Source organism: Haemaphysalis longicornis, unplaced genomic scaffold (genome assembly GCF_048455015.1).
Source record: "Haemaphysalis longicornis isolate Haplotype H1 unplaced genomic scaffold, Haemaphysalis longicornis Haplotype H1 scaffold_2, whole genome shotgun sequence".
NCBI lineage: Eukaryota > Metazoa > Arthropoda > Arachnida > Ixodida > Ixodidae > Haemaphysalis > Haemaphysalis longicornis.
The window spans coordinates 153876110-153899243 of record NW_027526295.1 but is presented as its reverse complement, the minus strand read 5'-3'; the positions used below and the strand labels follow the sequence as shown (position 1 = coordinate 153899243).

Sequence of the window (23134 nt, the reverse complement as noted above, 5' to 3'; positions counted from 1 at the left end):
GCATGCTTCACGCGTTCATTCGAAAGGAGGAAAGAGGGTAAAGCCTTGCACGGCGTCGAGTCGGTTCTATCGGCGGCCACACGATAGGCGTGTAAAATCACGGCGTTGCGCACATATCGCAGAAAACGCTCCCACCCAACGCATTCCCGTCTTCATTTCATCGGCGGACGCATTCTGCGGACGCCTGCCAAAGCAGCAGCTTGCGATTGGCCAGAGAGTGTTTAAGCAGCAACCTGTGGTGCCCTGCTGGGGAAAGCGGTTCTGTTGTCACACTCCAATTGCACCCTCTGTTGACATAGTTGATGGCGATGTAAACCAATAGTACCTCTTTTTTGGGAGGCTAGAAAATTTAGTTCATCAGATAGCTGAAACGGTGCCGTTTTGCGGCACAGTTTTCGCTATCAGAGTAATTAATGCCCTGTAAGAATGCAAATGTTGCTGGTGTCGAACCGGAACCGAAGCGAAGTGAAAACCGGGACCGACCCGATATTTTTTCCGGAGCTGAACCCGAACACGAACTGTTATTTTTTTAGCACGCTGAACCAGAACCGGAACTGAACGGAAAAATATAAATAACTGTTACCGGTTCACGACAAAACGGTTTAACCATCCGTTGTTAATATTGCGTGCTCAGTGTCATTCAAGGAGTTTCCAGGTACCTACGCTTCCAGGTACACCTACACAAAATCAACGCTAAAATAACGAAAGAATTGTTTTTTGATAATTCTCTTGCGTAATATTTTACTGTTATGTATGCCACAAAAATGAAATTTAGCTTTAATTTTCCCGAAACCTGTCATACTGCGTTGGCAGGGCTATGGTGTCTTTTGTATTGGCCCCCTTACTGGATATAAGAATAAAACTAATTTCGTCAAAAAAGAGGCAAGCGATTGTCTGCTATTTGTCACGGGGGTGGCAGCAAGACCATGCCTCCCAGCGGCCTCCAGCGTTCTTGTCACGGCCCAAACTTGCATGGATGGGTCGGTGCTGCGCATCGCGCCCTCCCACTGCTCTGAATTCAGTAATTGCCGACTGCTATGGGGGTGGTCCTCAAGGCAGCCATACAATACATTGTTGCGGGGAAGATACTCTATTTACAAGATTCGTACAGCAAGATTCGTAGATTTCCTCGTCGAAGGCGACGATGAAAAGGCGGGCGGGCAGAGTGAGCGAACTCTGCCATGGCAGCTTGTAAATAGTGCGAATAGATCTTTAATAATCACTCATTTTTCGTGTCCTGCCGCGACTTAACAATATAAACAAAATCTCTTCTTTCGGTTTTACGTAGGGGTAATTGCGGTCGGCAAGCTCCTGGATAAACCAATGGTAATTTACAGGTGTCATAGATTTTATTAGTTTGGAGCTGCCTCCAGGTGGCTTGCTGTAATATTATTGGAGGATTTATGAGGTGGAGCATATTTGTGCATGCCTAGGCGGTAGTTCGTGACTATCTGACGGTACGTTTGCATGCGTTCCCTGGCCGATCTGGGGGAGAAGTCACCCACAGCCCGGTTCACAAAAAATCCCGCCTAATACGAAAAATGTGCAGTGGCTGGCATGCCACCAAATCGCTGCACCGCCAAACAGCGACCCACACCCTAAATGTGCCGACATTTATTTTAAAATTCATGGAGATGCAGAGGAATATAATTCCTTCATGCTGTTATATAAAGCTGCTTATGTTACACTTGGTGAACTTTCGTACCAACAATTCACCTCTGCATAGAGGTGAAGCCGACTTATAGAGGCTCGTTGCATAAAAGAGCGGCTGGAAAGGATGTTTACGCATTGATAGAAAACTGCCAAAACCTTTGTACCATTTTTTGTCGATTGTTATGGGTGTAAAAATGCCGGTAGAATGTGCTTTTTCCGGGCGTGAATGGCACCTCAATACCTAAGTTGTCTAAGTTAGTAGTCGGCGCGATTCCCCTGGTGCATCTACTTACACGCTATGCAAGTGAGTTCAAAGCAACCATGAAAGCAAACCGTGAACTTGTTTTATTAGATGTGGAGCAGCTTATGGTCGCGCCTGTTCCCTCCGCCGTTGTGCGTCCGCCGTTGTGCGGCGTCCACACCCCCACTGCGCATGCGCATCCTCCTCCGCCTCCTCATCTCTCCTTGCCTCGTTCACCTCTCCTCTCCGGCATTCCTCCTCTCATCTCCGAAGCTCCTTTCCTCTCCGGGATTGCGCAACGAATGGCAACACCTGCGGCTCTGTGCGCGATAATGCGAAGCAGCTTAGGGTTGGAGGCGCGACGGTAGCCGCTGCATACTCCGCTGGGGGCGCCACTGTAGCTCCGCGTTATAAATGACGCGCGCGCGTGCTCCGCTCCCCTCATTCTCTTCCCGCAATGCCGCGATCGAACTGAAAACTAATGGGAACTTGAGTCGACCCCATGGCTGCTTCGCATACTACTCAGGGTTCCCCTACGGGAAGATTCCCCTACGGGATAGTTGCCATTAAGACCGACGTCATTACTGTTGAAACAAACACATCTTTTGAATGAACCAAACTTGTGTTTTTTTTTTTTTTTCGTCGCGGTCCCTTTGAACTACGCACTGAAATATTTTTTTCACACTTAGTTATAATTAAGCTTCCGGACCGGTTCGCGAACCGGTTCAGGCTTGCGAACAGGTTCACAAACTGGTTCGGTGTGTAAGTCTGTTAAACCGGGACTGACCCGGAACTTAATTATTCCACACGAACCCGAACCGTAAGCGAATTGGTATTTTTTTCGGTTCGCAACAGTGACTTTACAAGCAGCTTTAAAAAATTCTTGACTGAAAACTGCTGGCTTCTGGGAGACGGAGTAAACTTCCGATAGTTGTAAACGTAAGACAGAGCTTCGCGCCGAACTCATAGGAAGAACCATGAATAATATCATGGTGGTGATGTTTCACGGCTCCGGAGGAGAGAAGAAACCAAGCATGCAGGTTTAAGTAAGGTATAACCGAAAAAAATCATTTTACATTTACTGCAACCAACGCTGCTCATACTACAATGTAGAAGCATTGTGCATTGTATTAGGGGCAACAATAAAAATAGAAGCGAAAGCCTGTTTCCTACACAGGCCTATAACTGACAAACGTATACTTTCCCAGTCCCTTATAAGTCTCTTCGTAGCTTTCTCACTCTCTATTTTCCTGTTTACGTGGGATGTCCAGGCAGGAGCGTCCTTACACCATCCGTGCTATCCGGAAGGAGGAGCTGGACGAGGCCTTCGAGATTCGCCGCCAGACCAACTACGTCTTTTCGAAAAGCAATATCGAGACCTCGTGGAAGCTGCAGCCAGAAAGCTTCCTAGTCGCTGTCAGCGACACAGGTGACTTGTGCGCTTACTTTTTGGTGAATACCACAAGAAATCTGTACAAAATAACACAGCGTGTTGCGGTAATTGAACAGTAGCTTGACGTGGGCGAGTTGGCGCAAAATAAAGAAAAAACAGTGCAATGACAAGCAGAACACAAGAACAGCGAACGGGCGCAGCGAACGGGCGTGCTTGTATCCTTCTGTCGTGTTTGTGCGCTGTTTTTTGTTTAAATGAGTCCCTTCAAGCACAGAGAAAGCTATCGCGGCACCTTTGACAACATATGAGGCGTTTTTTTTTTTTTTTTCTCGAAATGAGCAAGATCCACCTGGCGAGAATTTGAGAAACAAGCGGAAGTTTGTTATCGCACCTAAATGCAACGCCGTCAAAGCTATTATATATTTTACATGTCAGCTAGGGGAAGTTTATGGCCACAAGTAATTAAAGATTATGCCGTGAATTGGAGCAATATTGGGGTGATGAGTTTGAATATGGCTCATATTCAATTGATACACTCAAGTTGACGCGGCATTCATATGGAAACTTCATTTAAATTGACTATCAAGCATGCTGCGACAAGTAATTAAAATTATCTCATGAAATTCGAGCAATATTGGCACTCTTATGAGAACTTTATTTAAATTGACTATCAAGCATGCTGCGATTTACGTTTGGTGGGAAAGTCACTAAAAATTTGCAACAGGGCTTCAAGTACCCTAGAACTATACCAGGAGGAAAGGTGAGTCCTTGGCCCCATTACCAGCTTTTTTTAGAATTTTTCATTGGGATAACTTTCTTGGCCACGCCTGAAGACACTCATGAAATAAGCAAGTTCTTCAGTGCTTTGCCATGACTTTCCAAAACACTTCACAAGAAGGCTGCTCATGTCTTCTTTTTTCGCCTTAATGAAGTGGTTCGTATTGTCAGAGGAAGGGGGGTGTTTGCCAGTGCTTGTAAAGCGGCGGCTATTTACTTAAGTACTAAAATGGTAAATATGGGAGTAAAAAATAAATAAAGCTAGAGTTATTTCGTAGGGACAAGTGAGGCGAAATAAAATCATTGTTTGACATCTCAGTTTCCCTTCGTTCACTTTTTCTTCCATTCACTTCGTAATTGACATCTAGGGTTTAGATATTTCGCCGATCTCCTGATAACCGTCCGAATTCATAAAAATCGAGTTCCGCAAAGCAAACAAATAACATAAATTAATAACTTCCGGAAACACCCATGAAACAGACTAACAGTCAAGCAAAACGCAATGGGTTTGGCTCATTTTGATCCGTGAAACCGCAGGATATGGCCCATTTTCGATAAGAACTACGATCTGCATACACGATTTCAAAGCGTAATCTCAACTAATTTCTTGTCATCCCTTTTTCAGGGGAAAGTTGCCACGTTTTTCTTGCCAGTGCAGCTTTATCCCACTCAGTTCCGGTTTCTGGGTTTGGCTCATTTCGAAAAAAAAAAAAAAACGCCTTACATCTCAACCTTTTTGATGATTTGGGAAGGATGATTTGTCACCCATTTTTGTTGTCTTATGTGTTGGCGGATAAACGTTTCGCTTACCATTGCGTTGATCTTTCGAGCCCATGAGCTGCGTTGTGATGAACGCCCGTCACCTGTCGGAGAGTCTTGGGACGCAGTCGCGCTATCCTTCGGTAACGAACTCGTTCGTGCGTTTGTCCACAGGTGTGAATTCTTGGGATACCGTGGCCATTTCTTGGCCGGCACGCAAGCCAGCAAATGAGAGCCTTGTTAGCAATCAAGCTTTTCTGTGTGGGGGCTTTGCTGTGATGAAGAGGCACGCCCGTTAAGCAAGTAATCCCTTGTATTTACGGCTGTAGTTATGAGAACAAATTAAGTGTCCGCACAAAATGTCATTGAAACCTTTCGCGAGTTCAAGCTCGGCGGCACAACCGGTTTCAACCTTCTTGATACTTGAGCGGCGTCCTCTTCGGGGGCCATATATAGCTGACGTATAAAGCGATGCGTGGGGAATTCCTTCTAATACATTTGCGTAACGCTGAGCGTTCCTTCGCAAATTCGAAGCTAATGTCCACTCATCCAGACAGGCTCGTGCGGCAGGCTGCGGCGTCCACGGGAAATTTCCGCAGCCCTGAAAAATAAAGTTGAGTACTGCAAGTGGCGAGTGCGAGCGTGCTTTCCTAAAGCATCTATCGCTTTCTGACTGACGGTGAAAATGAGCTATGTCTCGCAGACATTTTTATTCTGCACTGCCCAGCTTTTCTTGCATTTACGTGGCATACAGTGTTTAAAAAGCATCTAAGGGGATGTCTACGTTGCATTTGGTCTTTGGTGGAGTCCACATGACGTACGGTAATGTGCAAGCGCTGCGATTAGGCTAAATCGCCGGTACATTCATGGCACGGATGTTTTGTAATCGTCGAGGTATTTTCCCTTGAGTTTACACCCTTCTTTTATTTCTTCGTAAGCGGTGTAATATTCGAGGCTAATATCACAGGACGGGGCGCAAGCTAGATCGCACATGCGCCATTAACTCGTACAGCTTTAGAAATCTGCCATGGAGACATCGCGTACCGATGGTTCGTAGGAGTTTGATATTGGTGTTACGTGAAACCAGTGGGGCCAGAACGGCATTCGCTAGGACAATCTCTCTCTCTCTCTCTCTCTCTCTCTCTCTCTATCTCTCTCTCTCTCTCTCTCTCTCTCTCTCTCTCTCTCTCTCTCTCTCTCTCTCTCTCTCTCTCTATCTCTCTCTCTCTCTCTCTCTCTCTCTCTCTCTCTCTCTCTCTCTCTCTCTCACACACTCCCGGAAGCGTGGAAAGATAGATCAGTCTCAGGATCGCTCACGAATCTCAGTTGTGGTTGATCGCGCGAGATGTCTATATATGACCACCATCTCCCAAGTCTGTTCTGCTGAAAGCTCCAACCGGGACGGGCACTCGCAAGAGGGACTAGATGTTTCGGCGCACAACATGTAGCCCCTTAGCATTTGCCAGAGGTACACGCAAAGCCCACAGGCACAAAGGGTTATGTAGTCTTTTATGTCATAAATGTCGCAGTCGCGTATTGTTAGCATGGCGCATACAATACTCGACTAAGAATTTCATGTCATCGGCTACCACCTACACCATTTCTACTATTTTGGAAAATTAATGTCACTTGGAAAATAGGCTCGTGGGGAATCAGAAACCGAAACCTTCATTGCACGGCAGGTGGGCAAAACACGCTTATATCTTGCAACCTTGCTCAAGCATGTCGACATTTTGTGTGGCGTTTATCAAGGAAATACATAGCTCGAGCTTATCGTGTTGCTGGTCTCATACCTGCGCCGGTAACAGCATAGAACAGCAGCAACAAAGTCGTGCTGAAAAATGCCAGCCGGGCTCTTAACCGCTGATGCTTGCAGCTTTACGTTGGCACATAATAACGAGAAAAGCTTCTCATTCTGGGCACATTTTTGAATTTGAACTGTGGGATCGCACTTCTTAGTTTTTTATGTGCAATTGCTCTGTTTTTTATAAATCTCATAAAAATGTGCATAGAAATCACTCCAGTAAATATGTCCTGCTGGCCGCTACAGGCTTGTTACCGCCGATGCTACAATTTCCGTTAACGCTTCCAGGCGAGACGGCTCTTTTCCGACGGGAGCTTTTGGCCAACCAGTAACACACAAACAGCTCTGCTGGGCATCTACGTTCACCAAGTGGAATTGTACTGACTGAATTTGTGTCCTTTGCTTGGGCCGGGTTCGATTCATCACACAAGTTTTACCCCATGCGTCAGTGATGAAAATGCGTCTAGGGCATACATTTATCTGCTGTGCAAATACAGGGATTAAAGAGATACCAGGAACACCACATACGTGCCTGTCGCCAAAACTGGTGGGACATACTTCGGGGGAGTGCAACTGCGAGCAAGATCTCCTTCACTACTCAAGAAAGGGGAATGTTCAGTTTTGAGCCCAAGCCGTGAGCAGAAACTTTGCCCTCGACATCAAAGACCACCACGCCCAGCACTACCCGGCATACTTTTTAGAAGTTCTGCCACCGTTGCTGGTTATGATTGTTTCCATCACACTGTTTTGCTTACAAGCACCGAAAGACCAACGAACACGGGCATGGCACGCTTCGGTGCCAGAGCCCTTGTGTCACTAAAGCCGACTTACTCATGCGATACTAGCTCCTATGATGGTTTTACACACTAAAGCCGACATACTGGTGCTATACTCCTATGGTGGTTTTAGAAATTGTGGGGGACTTGTAAACACAGTCTTTGTTGAGATGGCCGAGCAATCCTAGATGCTCTTCTTCGCGCGTTCCAGGCGAGCTGTACGGCACTGTGTCGATGGTGGACTACTGCGAGGGCGTGGCATACCTGAGCCTGCTGGCGGTGAAAGAGGAACTGCGCGCGAAGAAGATTGGCAACGATTTGCTTTTGGCCGTGCTCGAGAAGTGCGGCAAGAAGAACAAGTTCATGCGCTGCATTTTTCCGCTCGAGTCCGTGTTCAACCGCCTCGACCTGTTCATGGTGCGCTCCAAGGTGGCGCTGGGTCGCACTGAACCTGTCAAGGTGAATGTTGAAAAGCTGGCGGTGCCAGAGATGCCGGGGGTCACCATTAAGCCGTTCGACGAGACCCTTTTGGACAAACTCTGCAAGTACGGCCCTGCCCTGCATGCTTCAGAATGGAACTTGTTTCATTCGAGATCAGTGGGCTGTCGTGCTTTGAAGACGATAATCCTTTTTGGGCTACAAAAACGAGATGTTGCTGTCTGTCTGTCTGTCTGTCTGTCTGTCTGTCTGCCGGTCCGTCCGTCCGTCCGTCCGTCCGTCCATCCATCCGTCTGTCTGTCTGTCCATCCGTCTGTCTGTCTGTCCGTCTGTCTGTCTGTCTGTCCGTCCGTCTGTCTGTCTGTCTGTCTGTCTGTCTGTCTGTCTGTCTGTCTGTCTGTCTGTCTGTCTGTCTGTCTGTCTGCTTGTCTGTCTGTCACTATATTCAGCTGCCGGCCCAACGGAAAGAGGCCTCGAACCCAAAGTTATGCAGGCAGGACATATCCAAGGTACTAAAACTCTGGCATGCCACCACATATGTCAACATTATTCGGCGCAAAAGCAACTTCAGATTGATTTGACGCAAAATAGAAGTTCATAACGTCGAGCACCAGCGTTTGTCTAAGAAGAATACGCGTAGGATTTGTTTTTACCAAATACAATTAAAAATAAAAACGGGTTAAAAAAGGCACAGAAAGGCCAAATGTACGTATGTATAAATCTTTATTGGGCAAAGGGGAGACCAGTGGACTCAGAAAGGAGGGGGTATTTGGAAGGGGGTGGAGGGCTCCACTAGGCACTAAATTCGTCAGCCTATGCTTCATTCTTTTGCGGACACCCAGAGGGAGAGTAATGTGTCCTTGGCGTGATAAAAGCCCACAGAACAACAGCTCGAGCTTGTGCTGTCGCAGGCAGAAAAAGAAACGAAAGATTAACAAAAAGATGCGCGTTGTCCCGGCAGATGGCGCGTGAGCAGTGGGAAGGCGGGAAAATTGAATTGCTTTCAACAAACCTGCATCTAATTCGTCCTGAGGAGGGCGAGAGGTGTGATGGGTGGGCGTGGACAGAGGAGGAACGGTCATTTGGCAGTGGCTGCAGAAGACTCATCTTTAGACGACACTTGCAGCAAAGCAATATACGAAACTATAGGTATACTGAATTCATACGGAGAATTACGCACCCAGGCCTAACTAATGCAGAAAATTTATCTAAAACAAAAAAATCTACTGATTTGTCGGAATAGGAACATTTGACACAGTTTCCGCCTATTGTCTTAATTAAAGCACGAAATACGCCACTATGTTTTCCGGATGCTTTCCGTATACTCCGCAAATACGCAATTCATACGGGCCATGACTTGGCGCTTCTGGCGTTGGTATAGGGGCAAAACCATCGTTAATTTTTTTTAGTGTCGTACTCTATTTTTATTTGTTGCGGACACATAACGCTGTTTTTATTCCGGTGGTGTGTCAGCAAAGGCGAAAATTTTGTATACACATAAATTCGTATAGGGAACGTTTTATGAGCGATATACGAGCAATTTCCGTATTTTCGAGTGGATAAGACAGAAGGAGGAGAAGGGTAAAGGGGCTAAAAACCATACAGCTTATCGTTCAGACTATACTTAAAATGCCCGAAACGTCACACTATCTCATATTGAACCTATGTCGCACATGAGAAATACCCACTATATATGTGTTGAATCGTCCAGCAACGATGAAAACGGTGTGTATCCACATTACTCAATATATTTACTTTTTACGTCGTCGACAGAGTAAAAGGTCCAGAAGGTGCAAACTGTAGGTGTTCTTTTTTGTGCTGTTTTGACGTTTTTGTCTTTTCGCAGAGCGCTCTCTTCCGAGGGTGTCGGCGACTGCAATTCGAGCTGCAAAGAATGTCAACGTAGTGCGGCCAACACAGCTGCGCTCATATATCGTGTGTGACGGCAAAGAAATGGAGATGGATTAAACAGTAGCTAATTACGCATGAATTACAGCTTTATACGCGTGGTTTCGGTGTACAGTAACAACAGTAAAAGGGTCAGTTGCAGCATTACACGCGGGGTTTCCGTGCATAGTAACAGCTCGTGAGCCAGTTGGCGGCGATGCATGAATGGCAGTGTCGTTCACTGGGTTTCGCGTTAGAAAGCGTCTTAAAGCGTGGTAGTTTGTCTTTAAAAAGCCGGTTACCTTCTTTTTTTTTTCAAAATATGATAACAGAACCACGTTGAGAACGTATGGATAAATTAACTGAACGTTGTTGCAACGATAACGTTAAAGTCATGTACAGTCGAGGAATCACATCATTTTCTAACACTGACGACTCGCTTGGCAGTTCAAATGCACACGCGCACATTTGTCGGACTGTGCAGGTACGACCAAGGACTGTCGGGCGTGGACCGTTCCCGTGTGATGAAAGCCCACATCGATGAGGAAGGCTCGATGACCCAAGTGGCGCTGAAAGAGGACGGCTCTGTGGCCGGCTACAGCGTGGTTCACGCCATGACCGACGGTTCCTGGTACTTCTACCTGCTGGCGGCCGAATCGCAGGACTTTGCGCTCATGCTGATCCGAAACGTCGCGCTCTGCTGCCCGTCAACGAGGAAGGTTGGCGTGGTCCTGGTGAGCCCCCCTCTGGCCCAACGAAGAGGAGTCCTTCGTCGTGCGCTCGCTGGGCTGGAAGATCGTCCAGAAATCTGTGTGCCGCTTCACCGAACACGAGATCAAGTTTGACTACAGCAGGATCTTCTCCATGTAGAGCCAACCAATGAAGAAGGAAGGACTGCCCCATCAGGACGCGGAGCCGTCTTGGACGGGTCGTTAGCCAATGACGCAGAGAAACGAATAAATTCCATTCCAGCTGTTTCCGGGAGTTGACCTAGTTGCATATGCTATCGCGCTCGCGTGTGTTCTAACGCCCTGGAGAAAGGCTGCGGGTTACCACTTTTGAAAGTTTGGCATTAGGGCATGTTTCAAATGGAAAACTGCAGTCGACCTGCTGCTGCCCGTGCACGCCTGTAATGAATATTATCCCCGACTTTCACGCTTTGGCTGGCAGGGCCTGCCTATCGCGTGTTTGTATTGATTGTCGTTTTCCACCATGTAGGAAGCAGATGTTCGCAACCATTGCGCCCTTTCTAAGATGACAGAGCTCCCTAGCATACCAGACTCCGACACTTACACTCGCACATATTCGAACATCCAGGCCGAATTAATTTGTTTTTTGGCTCAATAAATAAACGGCTCAATGCAAATTTTGCCAATAATTAGTAATCTACAGAATACACTCCTGGAATACGTAAACAACCCAGCCCTACCGCCCTTCTTTATCCGTTCTTCCCCTGAGCTGTTGGACACATTGTTGAGCAGCTGTCTACTGAAGTACGAGATGCTCTCTTAATACCAACTACCACATGGTGGGGCCTGTCAAAACACCCCATCGCTCCCTCTCAATCCTAACCCTTCCTCCGAGCAGTGGGAGCTGCTGACGGGGGCTGCTGACCAGCCCCCGTCATGCTGACCACATATCTTACCCATGCCAGGGCTACAGCCAATACTCAAGGGTGTACCTGTACTGAGGCGAGCCCATCCCACCGAGTGACGGCTCAATGACCTCCGTTTGCTCTCCTCCCCCCTCCCCCCTCTCCCTCTCTCTCTCCCTCTCCCTCTCTCCCTCCCTCCCTCCCTCCCTCTCCTCTCTCCCTCCCTCCCTCCCTCCCTCCCTCCCTCCCTCCCTCTCTCTCTCTCTCTCTCTCTCTCTCTCTCTCTCTCGCTCTCTCTCTCTCTCTCTCTCTCTCCTCTTAAACACTGGACTGAGTGGTTCAACAGCAAGGACCGTACAATCCAGCTTGACCTGGTGAAGAGGGCCCGCGCAGCCAAGAAGTTACAGCCAGGGAATGGGAATCCCGGACCAGGGATGATGCCCTCCACAGGGCGGGGGCTTTGAAAGGGAAACTAAATAGTCTTTATCTGTTTTGAATGCGGAAGCGTTCATGTACATCCTGGAGGACGCTCACCGGCACCGGAGCGTCTTTAAAGTTTGGCCGTGTGGGCGGTGAAATGAAACCGGTCTAACCAGAGTTCCCGGTGAGGAAAGAGACAACTATCGCACTTGCCGTTGTGTTCACCAGGGCTAAAACCATGGTGAGTGATCTCGAAGCACCATTGCTAAACTGCGAAATCTGCCGCATCTCCAAAACATCAAGTTACGGTTCCCTGTGGGTACAAGCCAGGCACAGACACTGGTTCGCTTTGAACGCTCCCGCTATTAGAGAGTTTTAGCATAGCGGCTCCCGTACGCTACGCAAAGGTTAGCGGGTAGCGGGAGCGGACTGCGCATGCGCGCGCGGGGAGTGCGAGGAGGTTGCCCCTCAGCGGAGGGAAAGAGCGGGCATGGCGAAGGCAGGCCGCGCGGAACTAATCCACCCCACCGTGACGAATTTGCTCTCCCCAGTCGCGCCCCGCTACCCGCCGCCGTAGCGTTAGCGGACGGAGCACGCTATGCTAAAACTCTCTATTGTTTCGAGCGACGGCCACAAAGCTCCCGCTGTTCGGCCTTGTGGTCCCGAGGTAGAGTCCTGGGTGCTGATGGTGACGGTCAGAGTTCGAGTCCCAGCGGGTCAAACAATGTCCCGCATTTTTTAAAGTGCGAATGCACTTCTTAAGCGACCCTGAATCACGCGTCCACCGCCGTCCGTCCGTCCGCACCACATACCCACTTAGGGCGATTGGCCAAGAAGAGTTCCTAATTTCTTTAGAACATACCCACTTAGGGCGATTGGCCAAGAAGAATTCTTTCGCATCACCCGTGCATTCCCACTTCCCCATCGCGGACTGCTGCTTCGCCAGGAGCGGAAGTCGGGGCGAGTACTGCGGCGTCTACCTCGTCGGTCACGTCTACGCGAACCTCGTGTCGCACGCCGTGTCAAGATGCTTTCAAGATGTAAGTCTGCATGCTTGGCGTCAACTACAAGCTAATGCGTTTCGCAAACCTGCAACATCAAGCCACGTTAATGCCGAACTGTACAAAGATCACGGCAAGTCGAGCACACAGCGAGCCACACTCGCGCGCGAGATTTGGGCTTGGGATGCTCAACAACCAAAGCATTTTTAGCCATCAGTAGAGGGGAGCAATTGCAGACTGTTTGTTGCTTATCTGAGAACCGAAAATACAGCTCAAGGTCCTGCAAATTGCCGAGGTGCCGCTCGCTTCCAAGGGCTGCAGGCCAATATAGGCGAGAGAGAGAGAGAGAGAGAGAGAGAGAGAGAGAGAGAGAGAGAGAGAGAGAGAGAGAGAGAGAGAGAGAGAGAGAGAGAGAGAGATCCCAGCAGACTTCAATTTTCCCTTGCTTATTTCCCCCAGTTTTGGAAGAAATAAAGGTTTTATCATCTTCGTAGGCCCCGCAGCGACGTGAGACACATGGTACACCAGTCACCTTCCTGTTGGGTATGCGCCTATGCTGTAGCACCCGTCTCCACTGTCATAGCCACCATCACAGGGATCGCACGAGCGAGCGTGCTCTCGGCGCAGCGGCCATCGCGATTTCTTCAAATTCGTCCGAACGCCTCGCAGCCCACCTCGACTGGGGGCACCTCATCGGCCTTCGCGGAGCCGGCCCCAAGTTCCCCATCAAATTGTCGTCGCCGGGGGCCCGGTAGGCAGCGTGCGGCCCCAACGACATTCGACCGCCGCCGATTTCGCAACCGGGGTTCCGCGGTCGAGGAAGCACCGCACGCTTTCTTCGCCCTCCCTTTTGAAGCTCTCGGAGGTATCAAAGAAGCGCTTGGCCATCATGTTCGACTGCTGCCTCCGCCGGCCGTTGGAAGCCAAGGAGTCGTCGGAGAATCTGTCTCCGAGGCGCACTTTCTTAATGAGCGGTACGGGCAGGCAGCCGTCCCTGGGCCATCTTTCCGCGGCCAGGGCGGATTATGCCTCTTCCGAACTGGAGGAGTCGAGGTGAGCGGCCGAACGTCTTTCAGTGGCCTCATTATACGCGATAGACCGTGATAGGTGGTCGGGAACAGTCGTACATAATCCTGTCTGTGCGTTGTAGCGCTTTAAAAAAAGCCGTTTGAAAGCGACATTTCCTCTGCCCTTATTGCCCGGTGTAGGGGGTTGAGTTGGGGGCAATGCAGTTGGTTGTGAGCAGTTTGAGTACTTGGCCTGATTCTGTCGTAGAACGAAATAAAAATACGTCAAAACTCCTTATAGGGGAATTCATTGCCTGCCCCATGCCCATCGGCGTCCTCATGCATTGTTTATATTGTGTTTGATCGGCACCCTCGCCACAGAATGAGGCGGGCATTTTGCTTTACTTTGGGCCTGGGTTAATTCTTCTTTGATCTTTCACCTGCTCACTGCGTCGTTTCTTAATAGCGTTTCTTTGCTCTCATAAGACCAAGGTTAGCGTATTCTCAATTTAAAGTAGGCTGTAATTTTTGTTCAAGAACATATGTGCTTTGCACTTAATATTCTCGGGGCTACCTGTCCTCTACGTAATGTTTACATGCCTAACTGTACCACGCGAGGTAGTACTTTCGATATGTTTTGCGATTTTGCACTTCGTATTCAGGCTCGCTATTGCGGAGCGCGCTTGGTGGCTCTAGTGGTTTCCTGGACTGGGGAAAATAACGAGGAAAAACATGAAATATCGAACTCCGAAACCTTAGGTTATCAGCCCAAATATTTCTATGGATTAAAAAAAAACTTGCAGAAGAAAACGAAAGCGGGATAGAAGTGTGGGGGCATAAATATTGGTGCGGCCTAATAATTTCTGTGTTTAAATTGTCCGATCACGCTTTACTTATACTAAACCCTCATGAACATGTGCACAACTAAAATCGAGACAGGGCAATTGAAACCGAGCAGGTAACTACGAAATCGCTACGAAACCTCATAACTACGAAGTCTCTACACAGGCGCCTTTTTTTTCCATCAATAAAAAATAATCAAACGGCCGGCGGAAAGCGGCATCGAACACGCGACTTGCGTTTCATAGATCAGGGGCTTAGCCACGGAGACACCGCCGCGGGTGCGAGCCACCTCCTGACCGTCCTACAGACCTCAACGCACAGATTTGGCGCACGCTCAGTTCAAGGACCATTTGGCCATGACTTATCTTACAGTAGGAATTTGGCATTACATGGTCTACCTTCCTCTCTTTCCCCTAAAACCAAGTTGTCGCTATAAGAAAAAAAAAAATACGCTTGTGCCTTCTGCCTGTTGAATCTTTTCAAGATTGTAATTTTACTAAAAAGATTGTTTACTCTTGAATCGATGGCACTGATGGCTGTGTGACTTCATGTCTGGTCTAATCGCTGTAGTAGATGTAATTAGGCCCGTTTAGCGTAAACTGTTATGCAAGCGTTGGCATGATTGGGATTTGCTTTGGTATATTTTGGTATTTAAGAGGTTTAACGAGGCTTCTATTCATAAACCCCCTTTACCCAGCACGACATTTATTCCCTGGAGACGTAAATTCCGGAGTAGTGCCCACCACCAACAAAAGTGCGAATGCCTTTATTGACCGAAGCCCCAGCAGTTTCGTTTTGTTCAGTCTGTACACTGAACACAACTATACACACGTATTTTGTTTGCCTCCGAGCAATCTACTGAACTTAATTTCTGCACCAATCTGTACCGTGCTCTACTGGAAGTAGCTCCTCTGTGTAAAATTTTCATTCATTCATTCATTCATTCATTCATTCATTCATTCATTCATTCATTCATTCATTCATTCATTCATTCATTCATTCATTCATTCATTCATTCATTCATTCATTCATGCGGTGGTTCCTTCCGTTGCAGTTCTGGAGGCAGGTCACCTCGGCCTTACGTGATCAGGGCGATGCGTCCTGAAGAGCTGGACCAGGCCTACAAGATCCGCCTCCAGACCAACTACGTGTTCGCCAAGAGCACTATCGAGACATCGTGGAAGATGCAACCGGACAGCTTCCTGGTTGCAGTCAGCGATGAAGGTAGCTTATGCACGATCAGAACTGCGCTTTGTATTGGGGAATATGGGAAGAGCCATTTCGCAGTCACGAAGCAGCAAACCGGGATTTCCGAAATACGCCAAATGTTTTCACAGAAAGTTCCTGCTAGACCGACAAGTAAAATGTGTGTAGGCCGGTGCGGATGTGCCTATGCTCGAAATATGTCTTCGTAAGCATTCCAGATACTCTCTAGTTCGCTAAAACCGTGGTAATATACATAGTTGAGTGCAGTGTTTGTAGCGCTTGTAGAGCCCCTCTATTCTTTTATCCGTTTTCCTGCACTGTTTGAAGGACACAGGTTTAGCTGAGAGACTGTAGTGCCCACGAAGGGACTAAAGTGTGTGCGCGACCCCGCTCCTATCCCCCCTTTTTCGCCTGCCATCTCTTTTATCCCCTGAACACCCCTTCCCCAGTGCCGAGTAGCAATCTGGGCTCTAAGCCTGGATAACCTCTTGGCCTTTCCTTCCGCTTTTCTCCTCCTTCTCCTGCACTGTTTCCCCAGAACATATTTTCAAGAGCATGCTCCGTTCTGTTCGCTGTCTTCGTCAAGCTTTGTGTCTTATAAAGTTGATATCGTAATCCCAAGATGCCGCATCGACTCGCACAATCAGTATTCTTGCTCACCGTAAACCGAGCACATCCACAATTGCCGCGCACACTGCGGCGACCTACGGTAACTTTTCGATACTTTGGGGGAAGCCGTTTAAGGTATTTCATAATGCAGACACGCCGGTGCGAACATGGCAGAAAACGCTTATGCTCACACCCTCATGAAAACAACCCCTTGTGTTGCCGGTTGCCGTCGAAAAGCATGTCTTACAATGTATACCTTGATAACGCCACAGCCAATGCGATCCGCTATCGTAAGACATCTTCCCTCAAACAGATGCTGTCATTGCCTCAGGTAAAGGGGAGTACACTACGTTCAGACTACCGACGCAAAAGCCATATCGTGACCTATGGACGTCCAAAAACGGCACGTCACGCAGTTCGGTTGGCTGAGACGTAAAATTACGTCATTTTTTAAAGTTGTTACGACAGTTGCGGCAGCATTCTGCACCCGACCTTAGGCTATGTTCAGACTACCCACGTAACAGCCATATCAAGCGCTATGGACGTAAAAAACGGCGTTTCACGCAGTTCGGTTGGTTGAGACGTGAAATGACGAGATATTACGGTAGTTGCGACAACAGTCTTTATTGGGGGGGGGGGGGGGGGGAGGGGGGGGGAGGGGGGGGGGTGTAAAGCCGAGTTATAGTGGCCATAACAAAACGTCAGCGAATAACGCGCCTACACAGTTTGTATACCTTGCTGGACTCGCATAAGAGGATGCTCTTTCGGAAGCTGGGCGGTCGACCAATTTTCGGATAGTGAATTGTAGCGCCACAATCGTTTACGACTGGGATGACGCCTCGCGCTCAGCCGGCTCGCGCCCAGCCGTGCGCCGTTGTCGTGTTTATTTATTTATTTATTTATTTATTTATTTGTTTGTTTGTTTGTTTGTTTGTTTGTTTGTTTGTTTGTTTGTTTATTTATTTATTTATTTATTTATTTATTTATTTATTTATTTATTTATTTATTTATTTATTTATTTATTTATTTATTTATTTATTTATTTATTTATTTATTTATTTATTTATTTATTTATACCCCTCAGGACCCGAAGGCATTACAAAGGGGAGTGGGTAATACACAAATACAGTGAGTGAAATTAGAGGCAATATAAAGCACAAACATTTCGTAATTATACAGTTAGGTAGGTAACAAAGCAAAAAAGTACAGTAAGCAGTAATTAAAGGCAGGTAAGTACATAATGTTCTTAATATCCAATGTTAGCTAAGGTGTTTTTGAACAATACCGAATTTTGTATGCAGGCAATAGGGTCGAGAAGGTGGTTCCATTCTGAGGCAGTCCGGGGGAAAAAAGACTGTGAGAAGGCGTTAATCCGTGCGTGGGGTATCCTGACTTTATTCGAGGGGTCTAAAGGAGCAGAAATGTAATGAGGCGCTAGGATGAATTCGCTGCGTAGTTAGGGGTGATGAATATTTTAAGGAAAAGACACAGACGAAGAACGTTACGACGAGACGCTAGAGATGGTAGGTTAAAGCGCGAGACACATGGACGAGTGGCGCATGCGATTCGCATGCGACTGATCGTTACGACTGATCGTTAGGACCGGTTTTGGCGTAGTTCGCTGGTCGGAGGAGGCTCACGACGTGCGACTGGCAAGACAGATGCAGTCGTGCCATCGTTGCGATCGTCGTGCGGCCACACACAGCCAATGAGAGCCCGAAGGTGTCATCCCTGAGAAAGTTCCTTTCAAAGCCACCCCCTCCCCGAGGCGGCGCCAGTGGCAATTCCGAGTATTTTGTTGCGAGCACCTCACCACCGCCGCCGCCGCCGATCCGCGCGCTCTCCGCCTGGTAGACACATGTTGCCAGCAGTACCTACAGCATGGACGAGCGGAACCATTGGTGGTAAATGTTCCCACACCGCTGTACTGAACATATAAAAATTGATTGATTTGATTGATTGCAGGGTTTAACGCCATGACGCAACGTAGGCGATGAGGCACGCCGTAGTGGAGGGCTCCGGAATAATTTTGTTCACCTGGGGATCTTTAACGGGCGCCGAAATCTCGTACACACGGGCGTTTTTTTTTCTTTTCGCCTCCATGAGAAAAGCGGCCGCCGCGGCCGGGAATCGAACCCGCATCCTCGTGCTCAGCAGCAGAACGCCTTAGCCACTGAGCCACCGCGGCGGAACATATAAAAATCCAATGTATAACGTATTAACACTATTCACGTTCACTTCAAGTTATAAATTTTCTTTTCCTGCTCGGGTTTCTCTTGAACATATCTAAATCGGCCGGAGTGCGCCTGAACAGGGAGGCAACCATGGAGCTAAAACAGTGGGCGGAGCGGCGCCGACGACGCATCGCACGCGCGCATCGGACCATACCATGTGTCTCAAATTCACGCGTAAGACTAGTCGTGGCGACCGTCGTAACGATCAGTCGCATGTGATTCGCATGCACCAGTCGTCCATGTGTCTCGCGCTTAAGGCTCAATTTCATGTTTGTGACACTGTCGGTACAGTTCAATTCAAACGCCTCAGTATGGCCTGTTCGCCTGAAAGATGCTGCTGCCTAAAACCAAGGAAGAAATTTTGAACGGTGGTGCGCGCGTACCGACATGTGCCGGTCGCCACGTGCGAACCAAGGCGAACGTTTCGGCTCTTGAACCGGTCTCGGGGGCGTTTTTGCGAGAGTTCGCTGGTACATCCGCGTGGCATCCAGGCGAGGTGTACGGCACCGTGTCGATGGTGCGCTACAGCGAGGGCGTGGCGTACCTCAGCCTGCTGGTGGTCAAGGAGGGAGTCCGCAGCAGGCGAATCGGCACTGAGCTACTGCTGGCTGCGCTGGACAAGTGCGGCGACGACAACAAGTACATGCGCTGCGTCACTGCGCTCGAGCCGCTCTTCGACCGCATGCACCTCTTCATGCTCCGCTCCGACATTTCCTTCGGTCGCACCAGGGCCGCCAGGCTGGACCCCAAGAGGCTGGAGCTAGAGCACACAGAAGGGGTGACCATCACCCGGTACGAGGAGGACCTTTGGGAAAGGCTTCGCGGGTGCGTATTTTTGCTGTTGTTGTTGTTGTTCTTGTTGTTCTTGTTGTTGTTGTTGTTGTTGTTGTTGTTGTTGTTGTTGTTCTTCTTCTTCTTCTTCTTCTTCTTCTTCTTCTTCTTCTTCTTCTTCTTCTTCTTCTTCTTCTTGTCGTCGTTGTTAATCGTAGTTAAGAACCACAGAGTACAGTTCCTTCAAAACTAGCAAACTTAAACCTCCCCCCTCTCTTCTATTTATTGAAGAACGGTACCGAGGGGAAAGTAACGAGGTGTCTCAGAAACATGAAGCATCCTGACTAACCCCTGTTTAAATCCTTGATCTATACAAAACTAACCCCCAACGATAACATTTTATCGAAGGATCCCATGAAGACCTACCATCATAGTCATGAGGCTCTTTGCCTTTGTCCGCCTTGAGCCATCATCATCACCGGAAATGCAAAATTAGTAACCGCACGGTAACTGCGACGAGTTCGGTATAGATATTTGAAGATAATGCAGGAACGATGCCGGAGTGGGGAACCACCGTTCTCGACCACCCCGTAGTTCTGTCCGCTGTTACCACGGAAGTTCTGGAACGTTCCCGACTTCTATCTTGGATTCCGCAATACCCTGATGTGGCTATTGCAATACAAAGTAACGTGACTGGGTGGTTTTTGAGATACTGTGGAAATAATAAATCCGCCGTTTAACAAGGATAGAATCACAGTACCCTTCGCAAGGACGTCCTGACCAGACCTTTACATCCCAACCGTCGTTCGAGAGGCGTATACGTACTGATTATCCGTTCGTTTGTTTCGGTAGCATTATCGTCCGAGAGGACAATGACTGTTCTTGCGCGAAATGTTCGCTCGTTGTTTTAAGAGCAACTGACAAAGTAAACGGTAAAAGCCAACCTTCGGTTGTGGCAGCAGTTTTCCCCAACAAATAATTGGCAGTGAATGGTGAAAACGAATTTTTCGTCTGAGGAAACGCAAAATGTTCAATTACTGCAGTAATTGAATTCACTCATTTTCTTCATATAACGGCTGACGTCAGTTCCCCTCACTTTTTTAAGAACGTAGTAGTTTATAGATTAATACTCTACGTTATATTGCACTTCCAATGCGAAATTGGATCATTTAACTATCGCGCCTTAAGTTTTTTTAAACGATTATGACAGCGGCCTCAAGTAAGTAGACGCAAAACGCAGTGACGCCGGGGCTGTGGGACGTGTGTTAGAAACGCTGTACGTATAGTACATTTCAGAAGCTGCATAAAGCACTGTACAGGCCACATTGTTGTCAACAGCCCGCCCACTGACCACGTCGAACCAACATGAAGGGGGCCTTGAAATGACATTTCCGTCTCAGCTATGGGCAGGTGGAACCGTAAGAACCAGGTGCCTTTTGTCGCTTTCCTTCACGGTGAGTTAGGAGCCCTCAGTGGGCGGACTGCTTGCAACAGCGTAGCCTCCACAGTGATGCAGCCAGCTTCTGGAACGAACTATAGATTCCTCAACCATGTGGTATTCTGAGCGCACCCAAACGCGTTCGTTATAACGATGTCCGCTGTTATAACGATGTATGGGCTCCGCATACATGCAACGCAGGTACGACGTGGGTTTGGCGAGTGTCGACCGGTCGCACGTCGTGAAGATCAACGTGGAGCAGGAGGGCGCGGTGACCGAGGTGGCCTTGAGACCGGACGGCTCCGTGGCCGGCTACAGCGTGGTGCACGCGATGACTGACAGGACCTGGTACTTCTACATGCTGGCGGCAGACTCACCGAGCATAGCATGCATGCTGATCCACAGCTTCATCACCCACTGTCCGGGGGCCAACGAAGAGGGCCTGGTCTTCGTGAGCCCGCTGTACCCCAGCGAGGAAGAGTCCTTCGTCGTTAAGCTCCTCGGCTTGAAGGTCACCGTGTATTCGGTCAGCAGGTTCAGCGACTACGAGCTCAAGTTTGACTATGCTCGAATATTCTCCATGTAGTCGCCACGAAGGAGAAATATGCTCGTCGTACCATTGACTGCAGCCGGTGGACGAGCGTGACTTGAGAGGCAGGAACTGATTCGGGAACACTTTTACCGCGCTCGCTGCATCAGCGACTACAGATAAGGCCGTCAGGTGTCTAGAAATTTTAAACAAGTCTGGGGGCCTCAGTCGAGCGTGACGCTCCTGCGCGAGGCATGTACCACTATTAAAATTCAAACGCAAGATCATGCTAAGCTGTTGACTTAAATCTCCTATAAGCGCACTCCACTCTGGTATTATTTTCGAATATACTTTTGGCGAAACGTATTATGTTATGTCTATACCGTGCTGACTGTAGTCGCACTATGCCGTGCCGACACTTGTCAGATAATAATAAAGAACTGAAGGCATCAAGTCTTCTTTTTTCCTTTGATCTTGTAGTATAAAGTTTGGTTAAGCTTCTCTGTTGGTTGCGTGCAGCTGCCTCTGAGAGAGTTGTGGAAGCCTTGGCAACCGAACATTGCGAGGTTACCCTCGAATCTGTTGCCTCTTGTTGAAGTAGGGCACGGCGCAAATATACACTGTTAACGATCGCTGGGGAAAGAAGGGAGATAACAATGAGGAGACTTGCACTGGAATAACTTCTTTCCCTGCGTACAGATGCGTAACTTTATATTCGACCCAATTAACATTGTTAGTTTCATGTTTTTCGACGTCACTTCGTGCTGCCACATGCTGCAGCCCTCAATCTTTGCATCTGTACAAAAGACATGATCAGGCTTACAATGCGGTATTTTTGACTGTCAATTTGCGCTCCTGAAACCTACGTGGCTGTAGCAGTGCTTTGCATGAGCCTCTATTATACCTAACATTATATCTGGCACTCACAATCAAAACGAACTTCAACGTCTCATAAGCTACAGGTCTTGGATCTCGTACGCACATTTGTCGGCTTATTTGTCCTTTATGTCACAACGGGAATGGATCTAACCTGTCAATAGAGGCTTACAGAAACAATTTCCAAAATGAATTAGTTGGCTCAAAAGACCTTTTTCAACAATACCCCATTAGTTGTCTAAACCACCACACTAAAAATATGGAAAGACAAATAAGCATTATTCTTGCCAAGAATCTTTCGCCTGTTTTTCGTTATCACAATGGAGCCGTCGCCACCGCTCCGAAACGTTTTATTTTTTGACTTGGACAGTGACCTCTGCTTCATCTTTTGTGCCGATAATCTTAGGGGAGGGGTTGGGAAGAGAGGCAGGGAGATTCCGGAAGTTCCCCCATGACACGTCGCCAATAGACGTCCCGTTGGGCTGCGAACCTCTGCACGCGGCTGCAGAACAAGTGCTGGGCAGCATCTCGTGGCGTCGTTTCGCCAGCGACATTCTGATCATGGAGCAGCTGACGGTGCATCGAGACCACCACGGCCAGGGCATCGGCCGCGAGTTGCTGGCTGCGCTGGTCGACAAGCTCTCCGAAAACCTCATGGTGCGCATCCCGGAGCCCATCGAGCCGGACTTCGTGAGGGAAATGCCACCCTTTCCGTACAGGTGAGGGGGAGTCTGAGTCTGAGCTTATAATTTGCGGCACTCCCGCTAAGCCATCGGCTGCTTCACCTAACGCTATGCTGTTTTGTCTAAAACTTTTGAGTTTCAAGTATGACGCTTGACACGCCGACTCTACACCTTGACTGCGAGGCGCGCCGTAGT

General features: G+C 48.4%; 1 protein-coding gene and 1 pseudogene across 2 annotated transcripts; both read left to right on the top strand.

Annotated features, from left to right (window-relative positions):
• Positions 1 to 3157: 3157 nt before the first annotated feature.
• On the top strand, positions 3158 to 10778 carry LOC144168370 (uncharacterized; annotated as a pseudogene). The gene is made up of 3 exons (XR_013322176.1): positions 3158 to 3323; positions 7615 to 7948; positions 10213 to 10778. The product of XR_013322176.1 is annotated as an uncharacterized LOC144168370 (transcript).
• Positions 10779 to 13259: 2481 nt separating this feature from the next.
• LOC144168369 (uncharacterized) lies at positions 13260 to 21546 on the top strand. The gene is made up of 5 exons (XM_077697372.1): positions 13260 to 13286; positions 13600 to 13796; positions 15660 to 15817; positions 19134 to 19467; positions 21053 to 21546. Exons 1-5 carry the CDS (start codon positions 13260 to 13262, stop codon positions 21435 to 21437), a joined length of 1101 nt encoding a protein of 366 aa, XP_077553498.1. The 3' UTR covers positions 21438 to 21546.
• Positions 21547 to 23134: the final 1588 nt, after the last annotated feature.